This window comes from Aquarana catesbeiana, linkage group LG10, assembly GCF_042186555.1.
Source record: "Aquarana catesbeiana isolate 2022-GZ linkage group LG10, ASM4218655v1, whole genome shotgun sequence".
Classification (NCBI taxonomy): Eukaryota; Metazoa; Chordata; class Amphibia; order Anura; family Ranidae; genus Aquarana; species Aquarana catesbeiana.
The window spans coordinates 60,409,335-60,435,234 of NC_133333.1; the positions used below are offsets into that span (position 1 = coordinate 60,409,335).

The 25,900-nt window shown below is 43.3% G+C and overlaps 1 protein-coding gene across 4 annotated transcripts in view; it reads left to right on the plus strand.

The window, feature by feature from the left end:
- Positions 1-25,900, plus strand: part of LOC141110718 (oxysterols receptor LXR-beta-like) — a 172,125-nt gene that overhangs the window by 94,994 nt on the left and 51,231 nt on the right. For 3 of the 4 annotated variants that reach the window (XM_073602252.1, XM_073602255.1, XM_073602253.1), the window contains one exon: positions 6,321-6,590. In XM_073602252.1, the coding sequence (XP_073458353.1) occupies positions 6,321-6,590 (270 nt within the window). The remainder of the gene's footprint in view (positions 1-6,320; positions 6,591-25,900) is intronic. The other variant, XM_073602254.1, reaches the window with a different exon arrangement.

The window sequence follows — 25,900 nt, forward strand, 5'->3', positions numbered from 1 at the left end:
TTCCAGAGACTGCGGATTTAATAGACTTTTCTGTAGAGGAGGAACCACCTAGCGAACCCCCAGCAGAAGTGTTGGCAGCAGGACAGAGTACTGCAGACCACTGCTCCACACTCCTGGCAGTTTCAGAGGTCTGAGGTGAGAAGGTGGTGGTTCTTCTTCCCCAGTGGATTTCAGAGATGCAGGAAGGGGAAGTAGCCATCCCCCTGCCCAACAAGGATTTGTGCACCTGGGAGTCCGTACCAGAGAAACCCCAACAGAAGATGCCGCCCAAATATAACACCAACCCAGCTGAAGCGCTGGCAACCGGACAGAGGGTCCAAGACCTCTGCCCCACACCTGCTGCAGGCCCAGGGTGAGGAGGTGGCGATCACTCCTGAGCAGTAGATCAGGATCCAGGGGGTGAAGGGAGAGGAGGTTGTCGTCTTCCCTCCACAACAGTTAGCCGGAATGGATGATGTGAGCGCTGAATCGCTAACCGGGCAGAACACTACGAGCCTCTGCACACAACAATCCACTCCACAGGAGCTCCAGGGAGTGAATGCAATCGGCACTTCACAACGGCAGCTTGAGCTGATGTCGGTGGATGGGCCTGCGGTCTCCACTAACAGAAACACAAGAGAAGTGCTGGCAACAGGGCAGAGTGCTACCAGCATCTGCCCAGCACCAGCAACAACTGCAGAGTTCCAGGGAGCCAGGGCAGTCTGCCTCCCTCCTCAGCGACAAGCTGATGTAGTGAAGCTCCTACGCCCAGCTGAACCACTGGCAACAGGACAGAGCGCTGCTGGCCTCTGCCCTCCACTAACAAAGAATGGATTTCCTGTGGAAGTGGAATGTACTACGGTCTCCACTTGTATGCCCCAGGGATGCTGGGCAGTCGGGCCAGATCCCTAACAGCAGAACGGAGTGGGCCCAGCCACCCTATCTTCTCTCTATCGGCTTAAGGGACTCCAGGGAGAAGTACCAGTCTGCACTTCTTCCTAGCAGCGGGTATGTTCTACGAGAGAGGCAGAGGTTGGCTGGGTGAGTAATGCTCTTTGGAACATTTGTTTGGGGTACTGTGTGGGTACAGGCATTGGGAGACTGGAACTACGGACTAACTTCGGAGTCAACACGTCTGGGGTCTCCTCCTGTGTTAGTCTGCTGCCAAAAGAGTAGAGATGTGAACCCAGAATCCCTTGGAGAGGTTGGGAAACCCTTGCTTTAGCTCCCCATGCACCTCCTATGTCTAAGTCACTCTGTGTCAATTAGAGGCACAGGGTGACCAAGAAAATAATGGACATTAAAAATGTGGCTTGGATTACTTAAAATGGAACAGTAATATTTATCCACAATATCTCCCAGGAAATATACAAAGACTATTCCTTGTTTGTTTGTTTTGATTTTTAACTATACATGTTAATTGAAAAAGCTGGTCATCTTGGCCTCTGGAGCTGGACAGTCTGCTATAGTCTGTTGCCTAATAGGCTGAGAAGGGGAAGATCACTGTTTGTGTTGGTAATTGTAATTAGGTCTTCTGCTATTGTTTGAAGGTTTGCTGTGTTTATGCTTATGATTATGTGTATTGTCTGCAGTTAGCTTGAAGTCGGCAAGGCTGGTCTGCAATGTGACATCTGAGTCATCCAGGTGGATGGGATTAGCCATGGGTCAGCCCTACCCCGTTAGCTAAACTATTGTCTGATAATTTGGGTAAATATTTGGGTTATTGTGTATGTGGGGACTGACATACTTTTCAAGTGTATAAAAAGGCTGTATAGTTGTTCAATAAATCATTCCATGTTCAAGCTGTGTAACTCAGCTTGTCTCGTCTGGTTTTTAGTTAAAATATGTCGCTGTAATATCTAATATCTGAAGGTCCAGATTGGAGGAAGCAGTGCACTGACAGAAGCACTCAAGCAGAGTGCGACGGGGTTTCTGTTACATATACCTTTCCCCACCCTAGTAAAAATGTATTTTTGTTTTTGTCTTTGATTCTTGGAAAGAATTATGATCACTACCCGTCATTACAGAAATTGAGGAAAGTCTCCTTCATTTGGGACACAGACTAAAATAAAAATGTGAGGAAATGCTCTAAATCATTCCCTGTGCTATTCAAAGCAAAGGTTCTTTCGAGGTTTCAGGTTTGGCCTGAATTAGTCCAAAAAAAAAATGTATTTGCTAATGCTTTACAATAACATCCTAACTTTATTGGCTCCAAATCTAAAAGCGGCATGGGTGGCAATACAAGTAGAAATGTAGTCAGTTTCCTCTCCAATGATTGTAACTCAAAGAGGGAAGAGACATATGAAATAGACTTCTTTCTAGAGAGGCATTTTAGATTTTCTGCTTAGAGACTAAAACTTGCATCATAAAACTAAAACTACATATGGTTTATGCAGTATACAGTTACATAGTTACATAATTGGGTTGAAAAAAAGACACAAGTTCATCTACAAGTTCATCTACTTCATCCAATAGAAAAAAATAAATAAGAATAGAAAACCCCCATGGACCCACAGGTCCAGAGGAAGGCAAAAAATAACCCTATAAATCACAGTACAATTTGCTCAAGCAGGGGGGGATCCTTCCTGACCCCCTAAGGTATTAGGGCAGGGATAGGCAACCTGGGGTCCTCCAGCTGTTGTGGAACTACATTTCCCATGAGGCATTGCAAGGCTGGCAGTTACAATTACTCCCAGAGGCATGATGGGTCTTGTAGTTCTGCAACAGCTGGAGGGCTCCAGGTTTGCCTACCCCTACATTACGGTATTCCCTGGATCAACATTTTCTGGTGTTATTACTTTAAAACAAAAACAATCAACTGAGCTCACCAGAACTAGTTTCTGAGGGAGTCTATAATAATAATAATAATAATACAGGATTTTTATAGTGCCAACAGTTTACGTAGCGCTTTACAACTTGAGGGTAGACAGTACAAATACAATACACTTTAATACAGTAAGAATCAGAAGGCCCTGCTCCTTAGAGCTTACAATCTAAGAGGGAAGGTCAAGAGACACAAGCGGTAATAACTGTGGGCGATGTACTGATTGAGAAGATAACTGTACAGTTGTTAGGTGGGGGCCAGATAGGCTTCTCTGAAGAGATGAGTTTTTAGGGATCGTCTGAAAGTGGATAAAGCGTGAGAAAATCGGACAGATTGGGGTAGAGCATTCCAGAGGATGGGAGAGGCTCTGGAGAAGTCCTGAAGATGAGCATGGGATGAGGTGACAAGGGAGTTTGAGAGCAGGAGGTCTTGGGAGGAGCGAAGAGAACGATTAGGTTTGTATTTTGAGACTAGGTTAGAGATGTAGCTGGGGGCCAGGTTGTGGATGGCTTTGTAAGTTATAGTTAGTACCTTGAATTTAATTCTGTGACTAAGTGGCAGCCAATGGAGGGATTGGCAGAGGGGTATAGCAGACGCTGAGCGGTTTGTGAGGTGGATGAGCCTGGCAGCAGCGTTCATGATGGACTGAAGTGGGGATAGCCTATTTAGAGGTAAGCCAATGAGGAGAGAGTTGCAGTAGTCGAGGCAGGAGATGACCAGGGAGTGAATTAAAAGCTTTGTGGTGACATTGGTTAGAAAGGGGCGTATCTTGGAGATGTTGCGAAGGTTGAGGCGGCAAATTTTGGTTAGCGATAGGATATGGGGCCGAAAGGTTAGTTCAGAGTCCAGGATTACATCTAGCACCTTGGCGTGGGGGGACAAGTTGATAGTTGAGCCGTTGATATTGACAGAGAAATCAGGGGAAGCGGCACCCAAGGGAGGAAATATCGTGAGCTCGGTTTTGGATAGGTTGAGTTTGAGGAAGTGATGTGACATCCAGGCTGATATGTCTGCTAGTAAATTGGTAATGCGTGAGGAGACAGATGGAGAGATCTGGGGGGTGGAGAGATAGATTTGGGTGTCGTCAGCGTAGAGATGATATTTAAAGCCATGGGAGGCAATCAACTGACCCAAGGAGGTGGTGTAGATTGAGAAAAGGCGAGGACCAAGAACAGAACCTTGGGGGACCCCAACGGAGAAAGGAAGAAGAGAGGAGGAAGTAGAGTTGTAAGTAACACACTGAAGGAGTGGTGGGATAGGTAGGATGAGAACCAGCGAAGAGTACAGTCACGGAGACCAAAGGAGTGGAGTTTATTGAGGAGGAGGGGGTGGTCCACTGTGTCAAAGGCAGCAGAGAGAGTCTATTCCACATTTCCACAGCTTTTATTAAGAAGAAGCCTTTCTGTATGAACTGTGTAGAACTCTTTCCTCCAGATGTAAAGAGTGTCCCATTGTTCTTTGTAGTGCACTTAAAGTGAATGATTCTGCACCAGGTTCACCATGTGGGCTATTTATGTATTTATGGTAATCTTTTTCCCCCTTAATCACCTCTTCTCAAGAGAGAATACACTCAGTTCCTCCAATCTTTCCTCATAGCTGAGCTCCTCCATGTCTCCTATCAGTTTGGTTGCTCTTCTCTGAGCTTTTTCCATTTCCCCCGATATCCTTTTGGTGAACTGGTGCCCAAAACTGAATTCCAGATAAAGTCCTAAATTACCCTATTTTTCGGCGTATAATACGCACCCTAATTTTAAAGAGGGAAGTTTCAGGAAAAAAACATGTTTGTAAAATAAACAACTTTGAAGCAAATTAAGGGTCAGTGCCCATCAATGTCCATTTTTACACTGGGGCAGTGAGGGCGTCGGTGGTAAAGCGCCGTTAGTTTTAATGGAGCTTTACTGTTGTTTTAGCATTGCTTTTCGGCCGCTAGCAGGGTGCTTTTAACCCCCGCTAGCGGCCAAAGAAGGGGTTAATAGTGTCCGTGTAGCGCCACTGCCGAAGCGCTTTGCAGGTGCTTCGGCATCGCTGCCCATGCATTCCAATGGGCAGGGGCGGTGGAGAAGAGATGTGTCTACACCGATATATATACACTGTATACAGCGTTGTATACATCGCTCCTCCACCGCCCCAAATATGCTGTTTGCAGGACTTTTTTTAATATCCTGCAAGCGCACTGCTCCAGTGTGAAAACACTCGGGCTTTGACACTGGAGTGACAGGAAAGGCGCTTTGCAGGCGCTGTTTTTAGCGCTGAAACGCCTATAAAACGCTTGTGAAAATGGCCTGAATTTCATGTAATTTATTTTAGTGTAATTGGTTTTATTACTTTCTTAGGTTAAGCTGGTATTTTCATTATAGGTAAAAGTTCTCTGATTGATAATGTATTTAACCCCTTCCAGCTGCCTGTATACATATATGGCCTCACTGAAGGGAGACTGCATATATGAGCACCAGTGTTTGTGCTCACCAAGAGCCCCGGGTCTCATACTAACGATTGGAAATCGGGACTCCTGGTTCCCTATCACCGGATCGCTGTGATAGCCTCTGATTCTCTGGGTGGAGAAAAAGATACATTGTATCTTTTTCTCTCTTTACCAGTTGAGAAAATGTAAACAAACGAAAGTGTAAAAAAGAAAGGGAAAAAAAAAAGCTAAAGGTTTGATCTAGGTCAGGGTTAGTGTTAGGGTTAAGGTAAGGTTCAGTATAGTTTGGGTACGATTTTTTAAAAAAAGGATTTTTTAAATTGGTGTCAGTGTGTTTTAGGTAGGATAATAAAAAAAAAGCAAAATGCACGCTATTGTTTCTGGGCCCTACTACGGTACGTATACAAACAGCAAATAACATACACATATGACTGCAATCGCCAGGAGCAGGGGAACTTATTTTGAGCTTTTATTTGGTGGTAAGATATGGTAATAGCAAGAAATATACAACTACATTTAAAAAATTGTTTTGTTTTACTAATATAGGCCAGTTTTTTTTTTTTTTTGTAAAAAAAAAAAAAAAACGGGAGATAGCAATTACCATTTACCACCAAATGATATCCCAATTTGTCCTGAAAAAAAGTTATAATTTGCCAGAATACACAAAGTAGTTGCCACGATATGTACAGTTTTGCAAAATTGTGCTCAGGCATTAAGATTTGTTTTACCCTTCATCATGAAGGGGTAATAAGGCCCAGGGGTCCTTTGTACTACATAGAGGAGTTGCAGTCCGATGCAATGTTTATACAAATAGAATGAGCTATTTTGCATTTGAAATGCTTGTGTTCATGTATGCTGTGATGAAGAACCTGCTAAGTAAAATTCTGTTTGCCAGTTCTGCTTCTTTTAAATTTGGAGCCAATAATGTGATTATTTTTTGTTTTTTCCTGGACTGTATTGTTTGTAAAAATACACAAATCGCACACTCCTGCAAGCCTTCTACCAGTATCTTAATGCTGGGTGAGTTGTCTGTTTTTTCTGATATAACTGGGCTTTAATTACAGGTAAATAATTATGTATTTTGTGTTTCAACAGCAGAGGAGCCAGAACGTAAAAGGAAGAAGGGTCCTGCACCAAAGATGTTGGGTAATGAAGTTTGTAGTGTGTGTGGAGATAAAGCCTCTGGTTTCCACTATAATGTGCTGAGCTGTGAGGGCTGTAAAGGCTTTTTCAGACGCAGTGTAATAAAGAACGCCAAATACACTTGCAAGAACAATGGCAAGTGTCAGATGGACATGTACATGCGCCGCAAGTGCCAGGAGTGCAGGCTCCGGAAATGCAGAGAGGCTGGCATGCGGGAGCAGTGTAAGTTATCATTGTTTTTTTGTTTTTTTTATGTTTCTACCAAAAGTTTTATTTCAGTGGGGATGGCAAGGATTCTATTAGAAGTGCTCATGTGACTGACAAAAAAAAAGTGATGACAATGCTGCCGGTCCTCTTAACCTGCGTTGTGATGGACCTACCATGATCTTTTGGGCTGGTTCATTTAGCATAGTCAATTTACTGATACTTCATGCTTAATAAAAATATTATTTCTATATTGTATAGAAAACAGGGCAACCACACTGACTGCTGCCACTAAGAGATTGGACACAAGGAAGAGCAAAGGGCACCACTCCTTCGAGTCCTAATACTTGCATGTGTATCACAAGCCTAGTTTGGTTTAGTTCCCTGAAGAGGAAGAATGTTTATCTCCAGTTCTACTAGCTCAAGACCTCTAGTTAAAGATTTTTCTATGAGTTGCTGGTAGTTTCAGACTGGAGCACCAGATTCTGGATATTTACTCAAACAGCCATCTGTACACAGTGTCTTCCCAAACCACAAAATGTTGTATTTTATTACAATTTGCACTTTGCATTTTTCTGTGGCTTGCAGTCACCCCAGCAGACTTACCAGGTTCATTATCTTTACACTGTTTGACCTTGCTGCATGTATGGTGTTCTATTGAACCACCAAATCTAGAAATTCTCTTCAGCAGGCACTAGACTGGATTTAGTGATCACAGGCTGCCACTGAAGACTAGATTGGTGAGTGGGGCTGTTCACTGAGCGGCATGCTTTGTTCTCTGGAGATGTTTTCACTGGGGCATTATCTCTACTGCTTTTGTTTTTTTCAGGTGGTTCTTTACTTTTACACTGGCTTCTAGAGCCATTTTTGCTGTTGTTTCTCCAGTATCTTTGTGATGAGAAGATGTCCCCACTTCAGGCTCGGTTGGGCACGGTTTCCTGCTGTACATTAATATGAAGTGAGTGAAGCCTGCTTCACTGTGCAGTACAGTGACTTTGGGCTTCCACATGTGAAAGATCACATTTCTGCATGCTTTTCTTTGCTTGCCATGCATGGCTTCTACATATTGGGGGGTGGGGGCACTGGACTAATTTCTGTGCAGTGGAGTATTGCAAGTCCTAGAAGGTATTTCTGGTTCTCAAAGCTTTTATGTCCTAATTATCCAAGGTACTAGACCAAGTCTTGTCTGTCTAGCCAGGCTATAAGGTTAGCAGGGAACGACTGCCTCAGTTTCCTGATTCACTCTGATTCTGACTGTGTGCTGTCTCACCCACATCTCTTGGGGCTGTGTAGTCAGGGCCAACTGTGATACCTCCCTGGATGTTGGGCTTTTGGTAGCCGACGTATAACGACGGCAGGCGGTCCGGAAGTGGTTAACCACTTTAGCTCCGGAAGGAATACCCCCCATCCTGCCAAGGCCATTTTTTGGGATATGGCGCTGCATTGCTTTAACTAACAATTGCGCAGTCGTGCGACACTGTACCCAAATACAGTTTATGTCCATTTTTCCCCACAAATAGAGCTTTCTTTTGGTGGTATTTGATCACCTCTGTGGTTTTTATTTTTTTTTGCACTAGGAACAAAAAAAGACAGACCATTTTGAAAAAAAAAAACATTATTTCTTTATTGTACATCATGGGACACAGAGCCTTAAGTAATTACTTAATGAGTTATAGGCCACCTTCAGGTGATGGACACTGGTATACCCAATCCAGGAAGTTCACTCCCTATATAACCCCCTCCTCCTTCCAGGAGCACATCAGTTTTTTCGCAAGTGTCTAAGGTGTTGGTCACGAGTGAAGATGTGCTCTGAGGAGCTCCAGGAGGGATCCATGCTGGATTTAAATAGCCTCCATAGACCAGATCCATTTAAAGTGCCACTGAGGCCTAAGTGGATGGTACCCGGGGCCTCATATCCAAAGCACGAGGTTTTTGCTTTTAACGCCTCTCTTTGTTACATAGTTACATAGTAGATGAGGTTGAAAAAAGACACAAGTCCATCAAGTCCAACCTATGTGTGATTATGTGTCAGTATTACATTGTATATCCCTGTATGTTGCGGTCATTCAGGTGCTTATCTAATAGTTTCTTGAAGCTATCGATGCTCCCCGCTGAGACCACCGCCTGTGGAAGGGAATTCCACATCCTTGCTGCTCTTACAGTAAAGAACCCTCTATGTAGTTTAAGGTTAAACCTCTTTTCTTCTAATTTTAATGAGTGGCCACGAGTCTTGTTAAGCTCTCTTCTGCGAAAAAGTTTTATTTCTATTGTGGGGTCACCAGTACGGTATTTGTATATTGAAATCTTATCCCCTCTCAAGCGTCTCTGATCCAGAGAGAATAAGTTCAGTGCTCGCAACCTTTCCTCATAACTAAGATCCTCCAGACCCTTAGCTTTGTTGCCCTTCTTTGTACTCGCTCCATTTCCAGTACATCCTTCCTGAGGACTGGTGCCCAGAACTGGACAGCATACTCTAGGTGCGGCCGGACCAGAGTCTTGTAGAGTGGGAGAATTATCGTTTTATCTCTGGAGTTGATCCCCTTTTTAATGCATGCCAATATTCTGTTAGCTTTGTTAGCAGCAGCTTGGGATTGCATGCCATTGCTGAGGCTATCATCTACTAGGACCTCCAGGTCCTTTTCCACCCTAGATTCCCCCAGAGGTTCTCTCCCCGGTGTATAGATTGCATTCATATTTTTGCCACCCAAATGCATTATTTTACATTTTTCTACATTAAACCTCATTTGCCATGTAGTTGCTCACCCCATTAATTTGTTCAGATCTTTTTGTAAGGTTTCCACATCCTCCAGAGAAGTTATTGCCCTGCTTAGCTTAGTATTGTCTGCAAATACAGAGATTGAACTGTTTATCCCATCCTCCAAGTCGTTTATTAACAAATTAAATAGGATTGGTCCCAGCACAGAACCCCACTACCCACCCCTGACCATTCAGAGTACTCCCCATTTATCACCACCCTCTGAACTCGCCCTTGTAGCCAGTTTTCAATCCATGTACTCACCCTATGGTCCATGCCAAAGGACCTTATTTTGTACAGTAAACGTTTATGGGGAACTGTGTCAAATGCTTTTGCAAAATCCAGATACACCACGCCTGTCTACGGGCCTTCCATTATCTAGATGGCAACTCACCTCCTCATAGAAGGTCAGTAGATTGGTTTGGCAAGAACAATTCTTCATGAATCCATGCTGATTACTGCTGATACTGTTCTCATTACTAAAATCTTGTATATAGTCCCTTATCATCCCCTCCAAGAGTTTACATACTATTGATGTTAGGCTAACTGGTCTGTATACATACATCAGGGATGTATTTTGGGCCCTTTTTAAATATTGGTGCTACATTGGCTTTTCTCCAATCAGCTGGTACCATTCCAGTCAGTAGACTGTCTGTAAAAATTAGGAACAACGGTCTGGCAATCACTTGATTGCGTTCCCCCTAAGTACCCTCGGATGCAAGCCATCTGGTCCCGGTGATTTATTAATGTTAAGTTTCTCAAGTCTAATTTTAATTCTGTCCTCTGTTAACCATGGAGGTGCTTCCTGTGTTGTCATGAGGATAAACACTGCAGTTTTGGTTACTGAAGCCCCCTGATTCACTCGTGAAGACTGAGGAGAAGAATAAATTCAATACCTTCGCCATCTCCCCATCCTTTGTAACCAGATGTCCTTCCTCATTCTTTATGGGGCCAATATGGTCTGTCCTCCCTTTTTTTACTGTTTACATATTTAAAGAATTTCTTTGGATTTTTTTTATGCTCTCCTCCGCTATGTGTCTTTTTCATGTTCTGTCTTAGCCGTCCTAATTGCACCCTTACATTTCTTCTTGCATTCTTTATAAAGTCTGAATGCTGAGGATGATCCCTCAACCTTGTATTTTTTGAAGGCCTTCTCCTTTGCTTTTATATGCATTTTTACATTGGAGTTAAGCCATCCAGGACTTTTGTTCGCACTTTTAAATTTATTACCCAATGGGATGCATTGGCTAATGCCCTTATTTAATATACTCTTAAAGCAAACCCATCTCTCCTCTGTGTTCTTTGTTCCTAATATTTTATCCCAATTTATGCCTTTGAGCAAGGTTTGTACTTTAGGGAAGTTGGCTCTTTTGAAATTTAGTGTCTTTGTATTCCCTTTATGTTTCCTATTTGTGTGATTTATACTGAAACTAATTGACCTGTGATCGCTGTTACCTAAATTGCCCCGTATTGCCACATCCGTGATCAGGTCTGTATTGTTGGTAATACAGTAGATCCAGTAATGTAGGGCTGGACCCTGGGAACCCAGGGCTTAGGTCTTGCTACATTACCTAAAGCTTTCCTGGTGGGGTGCTTTACAGGTCCAAGGGAGTTGGAACCCTGATTCTTCGGGACCCGGTCCTTGAAGGTTTGCTAAACGCAGCCCGCCGTGATGGGTGAAGGTTGGATTTTCTGTTAATTCAGCAAATCCTGCTTGGGGATAAGGTAAGGGAAGAAACTTAGGAACTGAAAAGTCTACCTATGTATTCTTCTATTAGGGAAAAATGTTGTCATGCCTTAAATTCTCCACTAGAAGGAGTCTATGCACATACCTTCACTGTAAAGCTCAGTCTCTGTGTGGCCACAGCAGCGTGTGGAGGGGGATTTTTTCTCAGGTAAAAAGAAATCTGACAAAATGTTTTCTTTCTCGTCCCTGAAGGGACTGAGGGTTAGGGGGACCTAAGCGCAGCGCCGTGAACGTCCACGAGGACACACGGCAGGCAAAGACAAATAAAACCACTGCTGGGACAGTCTCTCCTTGGCTGACGAGGAGGAAAGAAAGCAGTTTGCACACAGGGACACAGGAGCTGTGGGTCACGTGAAGGGTTGCAAACTGGCATTCCTGATACAGGAAGGACACTTTTTTTCCCAGCACTAAGCTGAACTTTATAGTGGCTCTATTGTCGTGACTATATTCAACAACTAAGTGCAAATGTATAGTGCCTCTGTTTTTGTGCTTAGGACTATGCCTGCTAAAAAAGACACCACAAAGACCAAAAAGTTACTAAAGGTTTCACCCCCAGGTGCTAGGATCTCGAGTCGCATTTCCACGTTGTCATCCTCGCCTGAATTGCCAGTTATGGCAAGCTAGGGTGAGCCATTGGAACAAATTGATGGTGCAACTGCTTCTCACATCTCAGCCCCTGTATACGTGACTGAAGATGTCCTTTCCTCTAGGGTCTGGAATGAAGATTAGTGGCTTTAATCGCATCCTCCATTCAAATGGATAGGAAGCGTGCTAGATCCCCCTCCCACACTTCAGAACCCTGGCAAGGGGAACAGTGGGCACAGGATGAGGTGTTACCCTCAGCCGATCAGGAGGAAAAACAAACTGGTGATTCCTCTACGGAGGAAACAACGGTAGATGAACCTTTTTCAGCCTCACAATCTGAGAAATTGCTGATAAAATCTCTTACGGAGATGGTTCGTTATACTTTCATGCTACCCCTTACGGAGTATCCTGAAAGCTCGGTTTCTTCCTTGGGTTCCTTTAAAACCTTCTCAGCCTTTGCATGCACTTCCTGTCCATGCATTATTAGAACAGCTTATTTTTGCTGAATGGGATCAACTGGATAAGCATTTTCTCCCTCCTAAGAAGAGGAGAAATTCTCCAAAAAATGGAAAGTACCAGCAGTTGATGCTGCGATTTGCAGTGTAAATAAAAGCCTAATTTGTCCTGTAGACAATGCACAAATGCTTAAGGATCCAACAGATAAAAAGTTGGAATCCCTGTTAAAATCTACCTTTTCCATGGCAGGTGCTGTTACTCAGCCTGCAGTCGTTGCAATAGGCGTCTGTGGATCCCTAAAGGACCAATTTAAACAGGCCCTTAAAGAGGTTCCTGCACAACAAGCCCAGGAATTGGCTGAACTACCAAAGGCATTATGCTTTGCCATAGATGCCATTAAAGATTCTATTCACCAGGCGTCCCGCCTTATACTTATGCTTGTACATATGCGTAGAATCCTGTGGTTAAAAAAGTGGTCAGCCGAAGCACCATGTAAAAACCTCCTAACTGGGTTCCCTTTTCATGGGGAGCGGCTTTTTGGAGAAGATTTGGACAAATATATCCAAACAATTTCTAGCGGGAAAAGTACTCTTTTGCCAGTCAAAAGAAAGTATAAACGCCCTTCGTTTAAACTGGCTCTTTCCCCTGCACCAGGGGCTTCCGCCTCTAGGCAGTGGTGATGGCCTCCGCCGTAGAGGAAAACCTCAGGGTCAGACCCAGGCTCAAAAAAAAGCCCTGGGGTCGGAAACCTGCAAAGCAGAATCTTAAAGCCTCATCATGAAGATGCAAACCCCCTCACCAAGGTGGGGGGAAGACTTCTGCAGTTTTCAGAAGTCTGGCAAGAGGAAATTCAGGACAAATGGGTCATCTCCACGGTAACACTGGGGAACAAGCTGGAATTTCGGGACTTTCCACCGTCTCATTTCCTGAGGTCAAGCGTTCCCAAAGATCCAGAGAAAAGACAATCTCTGTTTCAGGCACTAGACCGATTAATATCTCAAGGGGTGATCATACAGATCCCCACAAAAGAGCAAGGTTTGGGGTTTTACTCAAATCATTTTATGGTACCAAAACCAAATGGAGATGTCAGACCCATTCTAGATCTAAAAAAGTCTAAATCAGTTCCTGAAGATCCGCTCCTTTCGCATGGAAACGATCAGGTCAGTAGTTTCTATCCTTCTAGAAGGAGAACTTCTGGCATCTATCGACATCAGGGATGCATATCTGCATGTCCCTATATTTCCCGCTCACCAAAAGTTTCTGCAGTTTGAGTTAGAACAGCAGCATTTACAGTTTGTAGCCCTGCCCTTCGGGCTAGCCACAGTACCCCGGGTGTTCACAAAAGTGCTGGCCCCACCTCTAGCCAGGTTAAGAGCACAGGGCATAACAGTCGTAGCGTACCTAGACGATCTATTACTAATAGTCGGTGGCTCATTTGGAGCAAAGTGTATGCATTACAATCAGTTACCTGGAAAGTTTGGGTTGGATTCTCAACCTAGAGAAATCTTCCTTAATACCGCTAAAAAAACTGGAGTACTTGGGTCTGATTATAGACACAGCCCAGGAAAAGGTATTCTTGCCTCAGACAAAGATCAACTCCATAAGAAAGCTGGTGCGGATGGTCAGGTCAAAAGGCGATCCCTCCATTTGCCTTTGCATGAGATTGCTAAGAACCCTGGTGGCTTCATTCGAAGCAGTTCCCTATGCCCAGTTCCATTCAAGACTGTTGCAAAACAGTATCCTGTCCGCTTGGAACAAATCGATTCAAGCTTTAGACTTGCCAATGCGGCTGTCCCCAAGGGTGTCACAAAGCCTCAGTTGGTGGTTACTAACTCAGAATCTGCTGAAAGGAAAATTCTTCAGACCAGTTATCTGGAAAGTGGTAATGACAAATGCCAGCCTTTCAGGCTGGGGAGCAGTACTAGAAAAGACAACTGTCCAGGGGCAGTGGTCAAGAGCCGAAAGAACCTTGCCCATCAATATCCTAGAGATTCGAGCAGTGCGTCTGGCTCTAAAGGCCTGGACTTTCAGGTTACAGGATTGTCCTATCAGGATCCAATCCGACAATGCCACAGCTGTGGCCTATATCAATCACCAAGGGGTCACCAAGAGTCTCTCAGCGCAGAGAGAGGTGAACCATATTCTAACTTGGGTAGAAAGGAATGTTCTTTGCCTATCGGCAGTCTTCATTCCGGGAGTAGAGAGTTGACAGGCGGACTACTTGAGTCACCTGCAGTTATTTCCAGGGGAATGGTCTCTTCACCCAGACATTTTTCGGGCTGTTTGCCAAAGATGGGGGACTCAGGACGTAGATCTTCTAGCGTCCAGATTCAACATGAACTTAATCAACTTTGTGGCCAGAACAAGGGATCCACTTGCATGCGGTATGGATGCGTTGGTGACCCCGTGGGATCAGTTCTCACCGATCTATGCATTCCCCCGTATTCAGTTGCTGCCTCAACTTCTTTGAAGGATCAAGCTGGAAAGAAAGCCGGTAATTCTGGTGGCACTAGCATGGCCCAGAAGGTCATGGTATGCAGAAATCGTAAAGATGGCAGTGGACCCTCCCACTACGGCCAGATCTGCTCTCACAGGGACCAATAATCCATCCTACCTTACGGTCTCTAAATTTAACAGCTTGGCTATTGAAACCCACATTCTGAAGAAACGTGGGCTTTCCGGGTCAGTTATCTCTACCCTGATTAATGCAAGGAAGCCAACTTCCAAAACTATATATTATAGGGTCTGGAGATCTTATGTTTCCTGGTGTGAATCCAAGGGTTGGCACCCTCGGAGATATATCATAGGCAGAATTCTTGCCTTTCTACAATTAGGGGTAGAAATTAAATTGGCCTTGAGTACTAGTAAAGGCCAAGTCTCAGCTTTATCGGTCTTATTTCAAAGACCACTTGCTAAACATTCTTTAGTCCGCGGTTTTATGCAAGGGGTGATGCGGCTTAATCCGCCAGTCAAACCTCCCTTGAATCTTTGGGACTTGTCACTTCACTGGGTATATGAGAGAGTTTACAACCACTTTAACGAATATTCTGTTTCACCATAAGGAATCACCATTATTAGTTTGTGTGCACTCCCCCTTTAGGATTACCTTGGCTTCCGGAGTATTCGCCAAGGTTCTACCCCTGTTCCCGGCACCGCTGAGAATAGGCTTTTAAATTGTGTCTGATTTGTGTTTCCTGTAGAGAGTGGAGCCAATCATCTCTCAAGTAGCTGTCCTGGAAGATGAGGGGGTAAAACCCCCGTTAGACTTACTGGTAACGGTATTTCCTGAATCTTCAAGGACAGCGTCTATATTCCCACCATATTCTGTATTCACTGGTCTCCTTTTGTTTACCTGGTGGCGGCGTTTTAGTGATTTTCTATTATTCCTCTGCCGGGTACACTTTTGGTGGAGGTTTAAATGATCTTCAAACAACTAAGGGTCAGAGGAGAGGGAGGGGCCTTTTAAATTGTGTCTGAATTGTGTTTCCTGTAGAGGGCAGAGCCAATCTTCTCTCAAGTAGCTGTCCTGGAAGATTCATGGAAATACTGTTACCGGTAAGTCCAACAGGGATTTTCTGTGAACCACCTCTCACAGAGTCTCACTGAACGACTCTCCCTGGATGTAATAATGCGTTCTGCAAGTTTCTTTCTTGACTCCTGTTAAGGGATTTAATTTGAAGGTGTTCTCACCATTATTATAGCTTCAGACTATGCAAGAATTGCATGTTACTCCAACCTGGTTCATCTGGTTGTAAATACCCCACAGCTGCTTAAGATTCATTTGTAACTTCTGCCCATACTTCTCAGTAACTTGCTTTAACCGTTTTATTGCTACCAGTGTTAGTTTTATGGCACGATAGTAATGGGCTATATACAGTGACAGTAGAATTTGCTAGTTTACGCTTTGGGCTGCAAGCTTTCAAATATAAGTGATTCAGACCACTGTACTGCCACCCGATCACTTCAATGTGAGGGTAAGTAGAGTGTCCCAGGCTCAACCTAAAGTTCTGAAAGCCCAGGGCATAAAAACTTTTTTTTTAAAAGCATACGCGTAGTCACACATGCATGCATAACCGACAGTTGAGCAGCAAAAGTTGGTTATCCCCAAAAAATGTGCATTTTAGCATGTGTGTAAAAGCGAAGGTTAAAAAACAGTGGTCTGGTAGCATAAAGCCCAGATGCTAAGAGAGCATGGTTTTTATGAGGCAGTACACTTTACTTTTCTCGGGGCTTATTTCTTGCAAGGGGTATCATTTTAGGTGCACTGCTTACTTCCGATGCTTGAACTCCACGGTTCTGAGCTTTCCTTAATTGTGCATGGATCTGCATTTATTGCTGATCGCCATTAAAGAATATGTTAACCCAACATTTCCTATTCCTGATATGTGCCTGCTGTACCATGTACTTGTATGAAAAAGTATCCTGTTCTCTTTGCATTGCTTCCGTTTTGTGAAATACCTGGTGTTCCTGCTAGTCCCCCTGCTTTCCTTTTAGAAACTAACCACACCAAGCAGGAGAGAACAGTGTGGTCAGGTTTCTAGCTGTGCTGAAAACTTGTCCTGACAACCCCCCTTCCCCCCTGCACAGCCTTTCACTGGGAAGATCTTATTCTCCAGCTTGTACCTTTTTATCTATGCTATCACTAACCTTGCTTCTTTGAAAAACTTCCTAGCTCCATGGTATCTTAATTTGGTGACCTTAGGTGCTTTTAAATCTTCCTTTGCTATGGGACTTCCCTTTCTAGTCTTTGTTTTGGAAGGTGGCCTTCCTTGTCAATATCACATAAGCGTCCCTTTGTCAGGAGCCTTGTCTGCTAGGCACCCTTCCTTATTTTTAAGGAGTCCCTGGCTTTCAGTTTGACCATCTTTTTTTTTTTAATCTCTTTATTAATTTTCTTTTTTTTTTTCCATACAAAAAAAAATATACATTTCACAACTTACATTTATCTGCTCTCTTCGGAGCTTCCATAAAATTCCACTGACATTAAATTCATCCAACACAAATAACCTTTATACCTTCATTCCTCCCCCTTTATTCTATGGTGTGTTTTATCCTCTCTTCATACCCTGTTTATCCTGAAGCCGTCATGGGATTCTGTATTCAACTTGCCCACACTCTTTCATATTTCTCCCCATATCCTCTATTACAATATCTCTCTCTATACAATGGCAAGTTGCTATTCACTAGATTTTTCAAATGTACCAACGATGAAGCTTCCACCTTCTTCCAACTTAAAGCGGGGGTTCACCCACACCGCCCAAAAAAAAAAATATTAAAAGCCAGCAGCTACAAATACTGCAGCTGCTGACTTTTAATACATGGCCACTTACCTGTCCCAGGGTCCAGCGATGTCGGCAGGGGACGCCGAGAACCCGCTCGGTTCTCGGCAGCTGCCGCCGCCATCCTAGGTGAGGGAATCAGGAAGTGAAGCGTTGCGGCTTCACTTCCCGGTTCCCTACTGCGCATGCGCGAGTCGCGCTGCGCGTCCCAAGTGGTCCCCGCTCTCTCCTGGGAGCTGTGTGTTCCCAGCAGACAGCGCGGTGGGGACGGGAAGAGGCATAGACTTCCATGGGAGTCTATGCTGGAAGTGGGTGCAAATACCTGTCTTAGACAGGTATCTGCACCCCCCTCCCCCCTGAAAGGTGCCAAATGTGACACCGGAGGGGGGGAGGGTTCCGAAAAGCAGAAGTTCCATTTTTGTGTGGAACTCCGCTTTAACAATTTCTTGCATAGAATAGAAATAGGCCCACCTGTGTTCTCTTTCCTGTAGAGGTAATATTCTTCCCTACTAATCCTGATCGGCAGATCTCTGCCTCTTGTTCCAAAGATACTGATGTTACTATAGCAATTATTCTCAGGACCTCCCTCCAGAATACCACTATCTTCATACGCCAAAATATGTGGATGAAATTTCCTGTAATGTCTGCGGATCTCCAACAATTTTGAAGATTTATTGGGGAGATTTTATATAGCTTATATGGTGTATAGTAACTCCTGTGTGTTATTTGAAATTGTATTAATTTATCTCGGAGTGATACTAATATCTGAAATGGGAACCTCCATATCTCCTCCGAATTCCCTTCCACTAAATTTGGAACATTTCTTTTCCAACATTTGCATAATTTGCTTATGTCAGACAGTGTAGTCCTTGATAGATAAGTATACATATTTGAAATTGACTTCTTTTCACTTCTTTTTCTTACCATTTGCTCTAAACCCAGTTCAATTAGTTGTGGGGCACCCTCGGAAAACTGAGCTGATAAAGCATGGACAAGCTGCATATATCTGAAAGTATAACTCCTAGGTATATTCCAACATTGCCTCATTTCTGCAAATGAGGAAAATTGTTCCCCATGTATTACTTGTGATAGCTTTTTAACCCCAAATTTAGTCCATGCCCCTGGATCTTGAATAGAGTCTAGATGTGGCAACTCGGGATTTCTCCATTATCGGAGTATTTGGGGATAAATTTGTTTTTAAATGCCCCTCTTTTACTATGGCAGCTCTCCATATTTTTACTGTTGTTGTCATTGAAGGGGTCAGATCCTGCCTGGATTTTAACCCCCTGCACGGCAGTCCCTAAAGTGTCTCCACCGATTTGACCACAGCTGCTTCCAACATTGTGGCAGAGTCAAACCCATCAGGGTTCAGCCATCTCTCCACCGTCACTAACTGTGTAGCTAAATAGTACTTATAGAGGTCTGGGAAAGCCAGTCCCCCCTGTGCTACCGGTTGCATAAGTGTGCTTAATTTAATTCTAGCTGGCTTGTTTGCCCATATAAAGGTAGAAAACATACCATGCAGCCCTGTAAAAAAAAAAAAACTTTTAGGCAACCATTGTGGAGAATTTCTAAACAAATATAAAAATTTAGGAAGAATCTTCATCTTTATTAAATTTATGCGTCCTAATAGCGACAGGGGCAGCACTTCCCATACCTTTAATTTTTTCCTGAACTCCTGTATTACTGGATCCAATTTCAACATTTGAAAATCTTCAGCCTGTCGAGATATTATTATACCAAGGTACGTAAATTCCATTACCCATTTTAGTGGTGAATTTGGAGCAGTTGTATCCTGTGCTCCTTGGTCAATGGGAAATAATATAGACTTACCCCAATTTACTTTAAGCCCTGTAAATGGTGAAAAAATATCTAGTAATTCCAAGGCTCCTTCAAGAGATGGACCCGCATCTCTCAAAAATAACAGCATATCGTCGGCATACAGGGCTACTCTCTCTTCCAGCCCCCCTACTCGGAGTACTTGAATATTTGGCGAAGTCCAAAGAGCCTCTGCCACTAGCTCTATTGCTATCGCGAAGAGTGCCGGAGAGAAAGGGCAGCTGTGCCTCTATATAGCTGAAAAAAAACGATGATAGCTTTCCTCCCAGTTTAACTGCTGACATGGGTTTCCTATATATTATTTGTACCCATTTAATGAATACTAATGGGAATCCCATCCTTCTAAGTATTTCCCATAAAAAAAGCCATTCAATTGTATCAAAGGCCTTCTCTATGTCTAGGGGGGCCACTGTCGTAGCTCCTTCCTGGATATGGTGAGTATGTATATTTGTATATAACCTACGTAGATCAACGTCCGTTGTTCTCTGTGGCATAAATCCTGTCTGGTCTGAATCTATAATGTTCCTAAACCGGGGTTGTAATCTTAGCGTTAAATATAGATTTTAACCCCTTCCCGCCGACCGTACGCAGATATGCGTACTCAGCTTTCCGGGGTTATACCGGGATGATGCCCGCAGCTGCAGGCATCATCCCGGTACCGTTGTTTACAGCGGGCGATCGGCTACCCGTGTATAACAACCGATGCGGCTAAAAGCCGCTCGGCTGTTATACCGGAGGAGCGGGAGGGGACATCCCCCCCCCTCCTGCCGCCTCCCGCCGCTGTTACCGGGCCTCCCGTGCGATCGGGAGGCCCGGTGTCCATTCGGCTGCCTTCGGCGGCTGGGGGCGGGCTGGAACGAAGCTGCGAGCGGCTTTGTTCCAGCCTTCTCGTTATAAACGCGGAAGCGACGTCATGACGTCACTTCCCATTTACTCGGCTGCCAATGGCGCCGAATTTAAAAAAGTACACAGTATTCAGAATCGCCGTTTTCGGCGATCTGAATACTTTGAAGTGTAAAGGAGGGATCGGGGGTCTTTTAGACCCCCGATCCCTCCATAAAGAGTACCTGTCACCACCTATTACTGTCACAAGGGATGTTTACATTGCTTGTGACAGCAATAAAAGTAAAAAAATAAATAAATAATTTTTTAAACACAATTTATTAAGTACAAAAATAAATAAAAAAAAAAAAAAAAAAATGTTTAAAGTGCCCCTGTCCCCGCGAGCTCGCATACGGAAGTCGCGCCCGCATATGTAAACGGTGTTCAAACCACACATGTGAGGTATAGCCGCGATCGTCAGATCGTCAAAAAAAAAAAATACAAGGTTGAGGGATCATCCACAGCATTCAGAATTTATAAAGAATGCAATAAGAAATGTAAGGGTGCAATTAGGATGGCTAAGATAGAACATGAAAGACACATAGCGGAGGAGAGCAAAAAAAATCCCAAGAAATTCTTTAAGTATGTAAACAGTAAAAAAGGGAGGACAGACCATATTGGCCCCATAAAGAATGAGGAAGGACATCTGGTTACAAAGGATGGGGAGATGGCAGAGGTATTGAATTTATTCTTCTCCTCAGTCTTCACGAGTGAATCGGGGGGCTTCAGTAACCAAAACTGCAGTGTTTATCCTCATGACACAACACAGGAAGCACCTACATGGTTAACAGAGGACGGAATTAAAATTAGACTTGAGAAACTTAACATTAATAAATCACCGGGACCAGATGGCTTGCATCCGAGGGTACTTAGGGAACTCAGTCAGGTGATTGCCAGACCGTTGTTCCTAATTTTTACAGACAGTCTATTGACTGGAATGGTTCCAGCTGATTGGAGAAAAGCCAATGTAGCACCAATATTTAAAAAGGGCCCAAAAAACATCCATGGGAATTACAGACCAGTTAGCCTAACATCAATAGTATGTAAACTCTTGGAGGGGATGATAAGGGACTATATACAAGATTTTAGTAATAAGAATGATATCATTAGCAGTAATCAGCATGGATTCATGAAGAATCGTTCTTGCCAAACCAATCTATTAACCTTCTATGAGGAGGTGAGTTGCCATCTAGATAAAGGAAGGCCCGTAGACGTGGTGTATCTGGATTTTGCAAAAGCATTTGACACAGTTCCCCATAAACGTTTACTGTACAAAATAAGGTGCGTTGGCATTAGACCATAGGGTGAGTACATGGATTGAAAACTGGCTACAAGGGCGTGTTCAGAGGGTGGTGATAAATGGGGAGTACTCAGAATGGTCAGGGGTGGGTAGTGGGGTCCCCCAGGGTTCTGTTCTGGGACCAATCCTATTTAATTTGTTCATAAACGACCTGGAGGATGGGATAAACAGTTCCATCTCTGTATTTGCAGACGATACTAAGCTAAGCAGGGCAATAACTTCTCCGCAGGATGTGGAAACCTTGCAAAAAGACCTGAACAAATTAATGGGGTGGGCGACTACATGGCAAATGAGGTTCAATGTAGAAAAATGTAAAATAATGCATTTGGGTGGCAAAAATATGAATGCAATCTATACACTGGGGGGAGAACCTCTGGGGGAATCTAGGATGGAAAAGGACTTGGGAGTCCTAGTGGATGATAGGCTCAGCAATGGCATGCAATGCCAAGCTGCTGCTAATAAAGCAAACAGAATATTGGCATGCATTAAAAGGGGGATCAACTGCAGAGATAAAACGATAATTCTCCCGCTCTACAAGACTCTGGTCCGGCCGCACCTGGAGTATGCTGTCCAGTTCTGGGCACCAGTCCTCAGGAGGGACGTACTGGAAATGGAGCGAGTACAAAGAAGGGCAACAAAGCTAATAAAGGGTCTGGAGGATCTTAGTTATGAGGAAAGGTTGCGAGCACTGAACTTATTCTCTCTGGAGAAGAGACGCTTGAGAGGGGATATGATTTCAATTTACAAATACTGTACTGGTGACCCCACAATAGGGATAAAACGTTTTCGCAGAAGAGAGTTTAATAAGACTCGTGGCCACTCATTACAATTAGAAGAAAAGAGGTTTAACCTTAAACTACGTAGAGGGTTCTTTACTGTAAGAGCCGCAAGGATGTGGAATTCCCTTCCACAGGCGGTGGTCTCAGCGGGGAGCATTGATAGCTTCAAGAAACTATTAGATAATCACCTGAATGACCGCAATATACAGGGATATGTAATGTAATACTGACACATAATCACACACATAGGTTGGACTTGATGGACTTGTGTCTTTTTTCAACCTTACCTACTATGTAACTATGTAACTATGAGAGCAATAATTCTAGCCCTAGACCTCCTCTGTAGCTCAAACCTGGTAACCGTAAAATTTTTTTAAAGCGTCGCCTATGGAAATTCATAGGTACCGTAGTTCGTCGCCATTCCACTAGTGCGTGCAATTATAAAGGGTGACATGTTTGGTATCTATTTACTCGGCGTAACATCATCTTTCACATTATACAAAAAAATTGGGGTAACTTTACTGTTTGGATTTTTTAAAATTCATGAAAGTGTGACTTTTCCAAAAATTTGCGTTTAAAACACCGCTGCACAAATACCGTGTGATAAAAAATATTGCAACAATCGCCATTTTATTCTCTAGATTCTCTGCTAAAAAAATATATATAATGTTTGGGGGTTCTAAGTAATTTCTACCAAAAAATACGGATTTTAACTTGTAAACACCAAATTTCAAAAATAGGCTTAGTCATGAAAGGGTTAAAATATTGACAAATATATTAATAATGCTATTGGCCTATATGAGGAACATAATTTTGTATCCTTCATTTCTTTATATATTAAAGCTATATGTGCCTCTCTCATTGAGTCTGGAAGGGCCCCTTTCAATAACCCACTTGTGAATACTTCTGCGAGTTTTGGGGCTATTAAAGCTCCATATTTTTTATAGAATTCTACCAGAATTCTGACTGGGCCTGGTGCCTTTTCCCCTGAAAATTATGTATAATTTTCATGATCTCGCTTGTAATTGGGCACACCAATGGCTCCCTGTCTGACAGCCACCCAAGGTCTACCTGGTCCAAAAGGTCCGCCATAATCCCCGGGCGGAAGTCGGAGGGAAGAGAAGAGGCATATAACAAACTATAGTACTCTCTGAAGGTCTCCAATATCTCCTCAGATTTTTTCACTCTGTCCTTTTAAAGTCTCGATTTCTGATATAGTTGTAGCTTTATATTCTTGTTGTACTAATCTTGCCAAAAACCTCCCACTTTTATCCCCTTACTCAAAAATATTTTGTCTATAATTCTAGCCTTGTTATTTCCTCCATATGCAGATGTAAATCTTTGTGCGGCCATCATTAGATCGAAGTTAGTACCACTAGAATCTTGACCATATTTTTCCTTCTGAAATTCTATCTGCATTTGCAGCTCCTGTATCCTAACCTGTTTTTTATTAACCACTGAAATATTCGAGATATATTGTCCTCGCAAATATGCTTTGAATGCATCCCACACAATATCCACCGAGGACGATCCCGCATTACTCTGCCAATATTCTGTTATTATGGATGTAATTTTTTCCGCTATTTCCGGGTATAACACCCACTGTGGAGTTAATCTCCACAGTGATGCATTTCTCGGAGTAGGGATATGTATCGACAATGATAAGGGAGAATGATCTGCGAGGCCACTCGGTAGATATGCGGCCTCCGCAATGTCTGCTAACATTGCGGGATCTGCAAATGCTAGGTCTATTCTGGACGCCGTTTTATAGGAGGTAGAGAAACAGGAGTAAGTTCTTTTTTCTGGGTTCCTCCATCTCCAAATCTCTGTTACCCCTATTGCCTGCACCCAGTTATACAGATCTGCTGAATGCTGCTTAGGAGGTTTTGGTCTATCCAACTTTGGGGATAAGACCGAATTCAAGTCTCCAATAAGCAGTAACTTTGCTGGGAGATATTGAATGATCTTTTCCATTATCTCATTCAAAACTCCCACAGAAAACGGAGGGTGGAATATATACTGCTACTGTAATATACCTCTGTTGTCCAATCGTATATAGCAAAATAACATATTTTCCTTGTGTATCTATATAGGCCTTCTCTATTTCTCCAGGAAAGGATTTATTTACCAGAACCGACACCCTCCTAGCATAGGGAGAATAGGTGGCGTGGTATGCTTTTTGTATCCAAGCTTTTTTTAACATTATTAATTTTTTTGCCATTAAATGTGTCTCCTGAAGTATAATCAACTGGGAACTATATTTTCTTATATATTGAAACATTAGTGCTCGTTTGAACTTCGAGTTTAATCCTCGAACATTCCAGGATAGTACCGAATTGCAGTTATCTTTTTTACCTGACATTATACCAAAAGTATGGGAGGGATAGATACCTCCACTATGTCTTGTGCCCCCCGGTGTTTACAAGAAGCATCCATAGGGTCCTTAAACCACACCATTGTTGAACCAATACATACTGCCCCCTTACATTCACTTCACCTCCTCCCTCCCATCCCACCCTATCCCTCCCATCCCACCCTATCCCTCCCATCCCACCCTATCCCTCACATCCCACCCTATCCCTCACATCCCACCCTATCCCTCACCACTCCCTTCTCTAGTGTGCAGCTCTAGTGTGCAGCTCCATCCATTCATGAATGGGAGTGGGGAGGAACTTTCCTATCCTTTTTTACTGACCATAGTATCTATTCTATACTCAGTTCCCAACATAACCCAACTCAATCCCCAAAAAAAAAAAAGAATCCGATATCCATCATACCTCGGCTTGGCCCTACCACAACAAACACTCCACCTTTTTTTTCATCTCATGGGACGGGCTCTCTAACAAACAATCATTCCCAAAGACTCCTTACCAATAGAATGCTCTCTATTTCCCAGCATTTATCTTTCCCATTGTCCCTAAAAACAGTGACTTATTTTTTTTAATATTTACATATAGTGCTGTTATCTTTATGAAAAAGGGAGAAGAAGAAGAAGAGGGGGAAAAAAAAACCAAGACTCCCCCCCCCCCCCCCCCCTTCCCATATCTGTATCCCATCAAAAAACTATTAAATTACTGAAAAGCCCTGCATTCCTCCGTGTCATTTCATCATATCATATATCAACCCCCAAAAAAAAGAACATTATTCCCTCCTCTTCCCTTTACCCTCCCTCCTCCCTTTCCCTGTGCTGCTATATTACTCACTTCGTTATTTAATATGTGACCTCCCACAAAAAAAAAAAATTAATCTGTTGAATAACTGAAAACAGTATATTCCCACGTGTCATTTCATCATATTAACCTCTCAAAGCCACATTATTTCCTCCTCTTTTTCTTTCTTCCTTCCCTCCCTCCCCCTCTCCCCAAGTGCTGTCATATCACTCATTCCTTGTTACTTCATTGTTCCATATATATCCTCACACCCCCCACACAGAAAAAAAAAATTGAAACAAATTTATCAAATTGCGATTATCTAGTGTCCAACCACTCTGCCACAGCAGCTGGTGTTTCAAAAAAACGTGTGTGTCCCCCATCAATCACCCTTAATTTGCTGGGATATAGAAGGCTGAATTTTAACCCCTTCTCTCTGAGTCTTCTCCGTGCTTCAGTATAAGCTCTTCTTTGCTGTTGTATCTCTGGGGGGGTAGTCGGGAAAAAATAATAGTTTAACATTTTCATATTGTATGTCTGCCTTTGTCCTGGCTGCT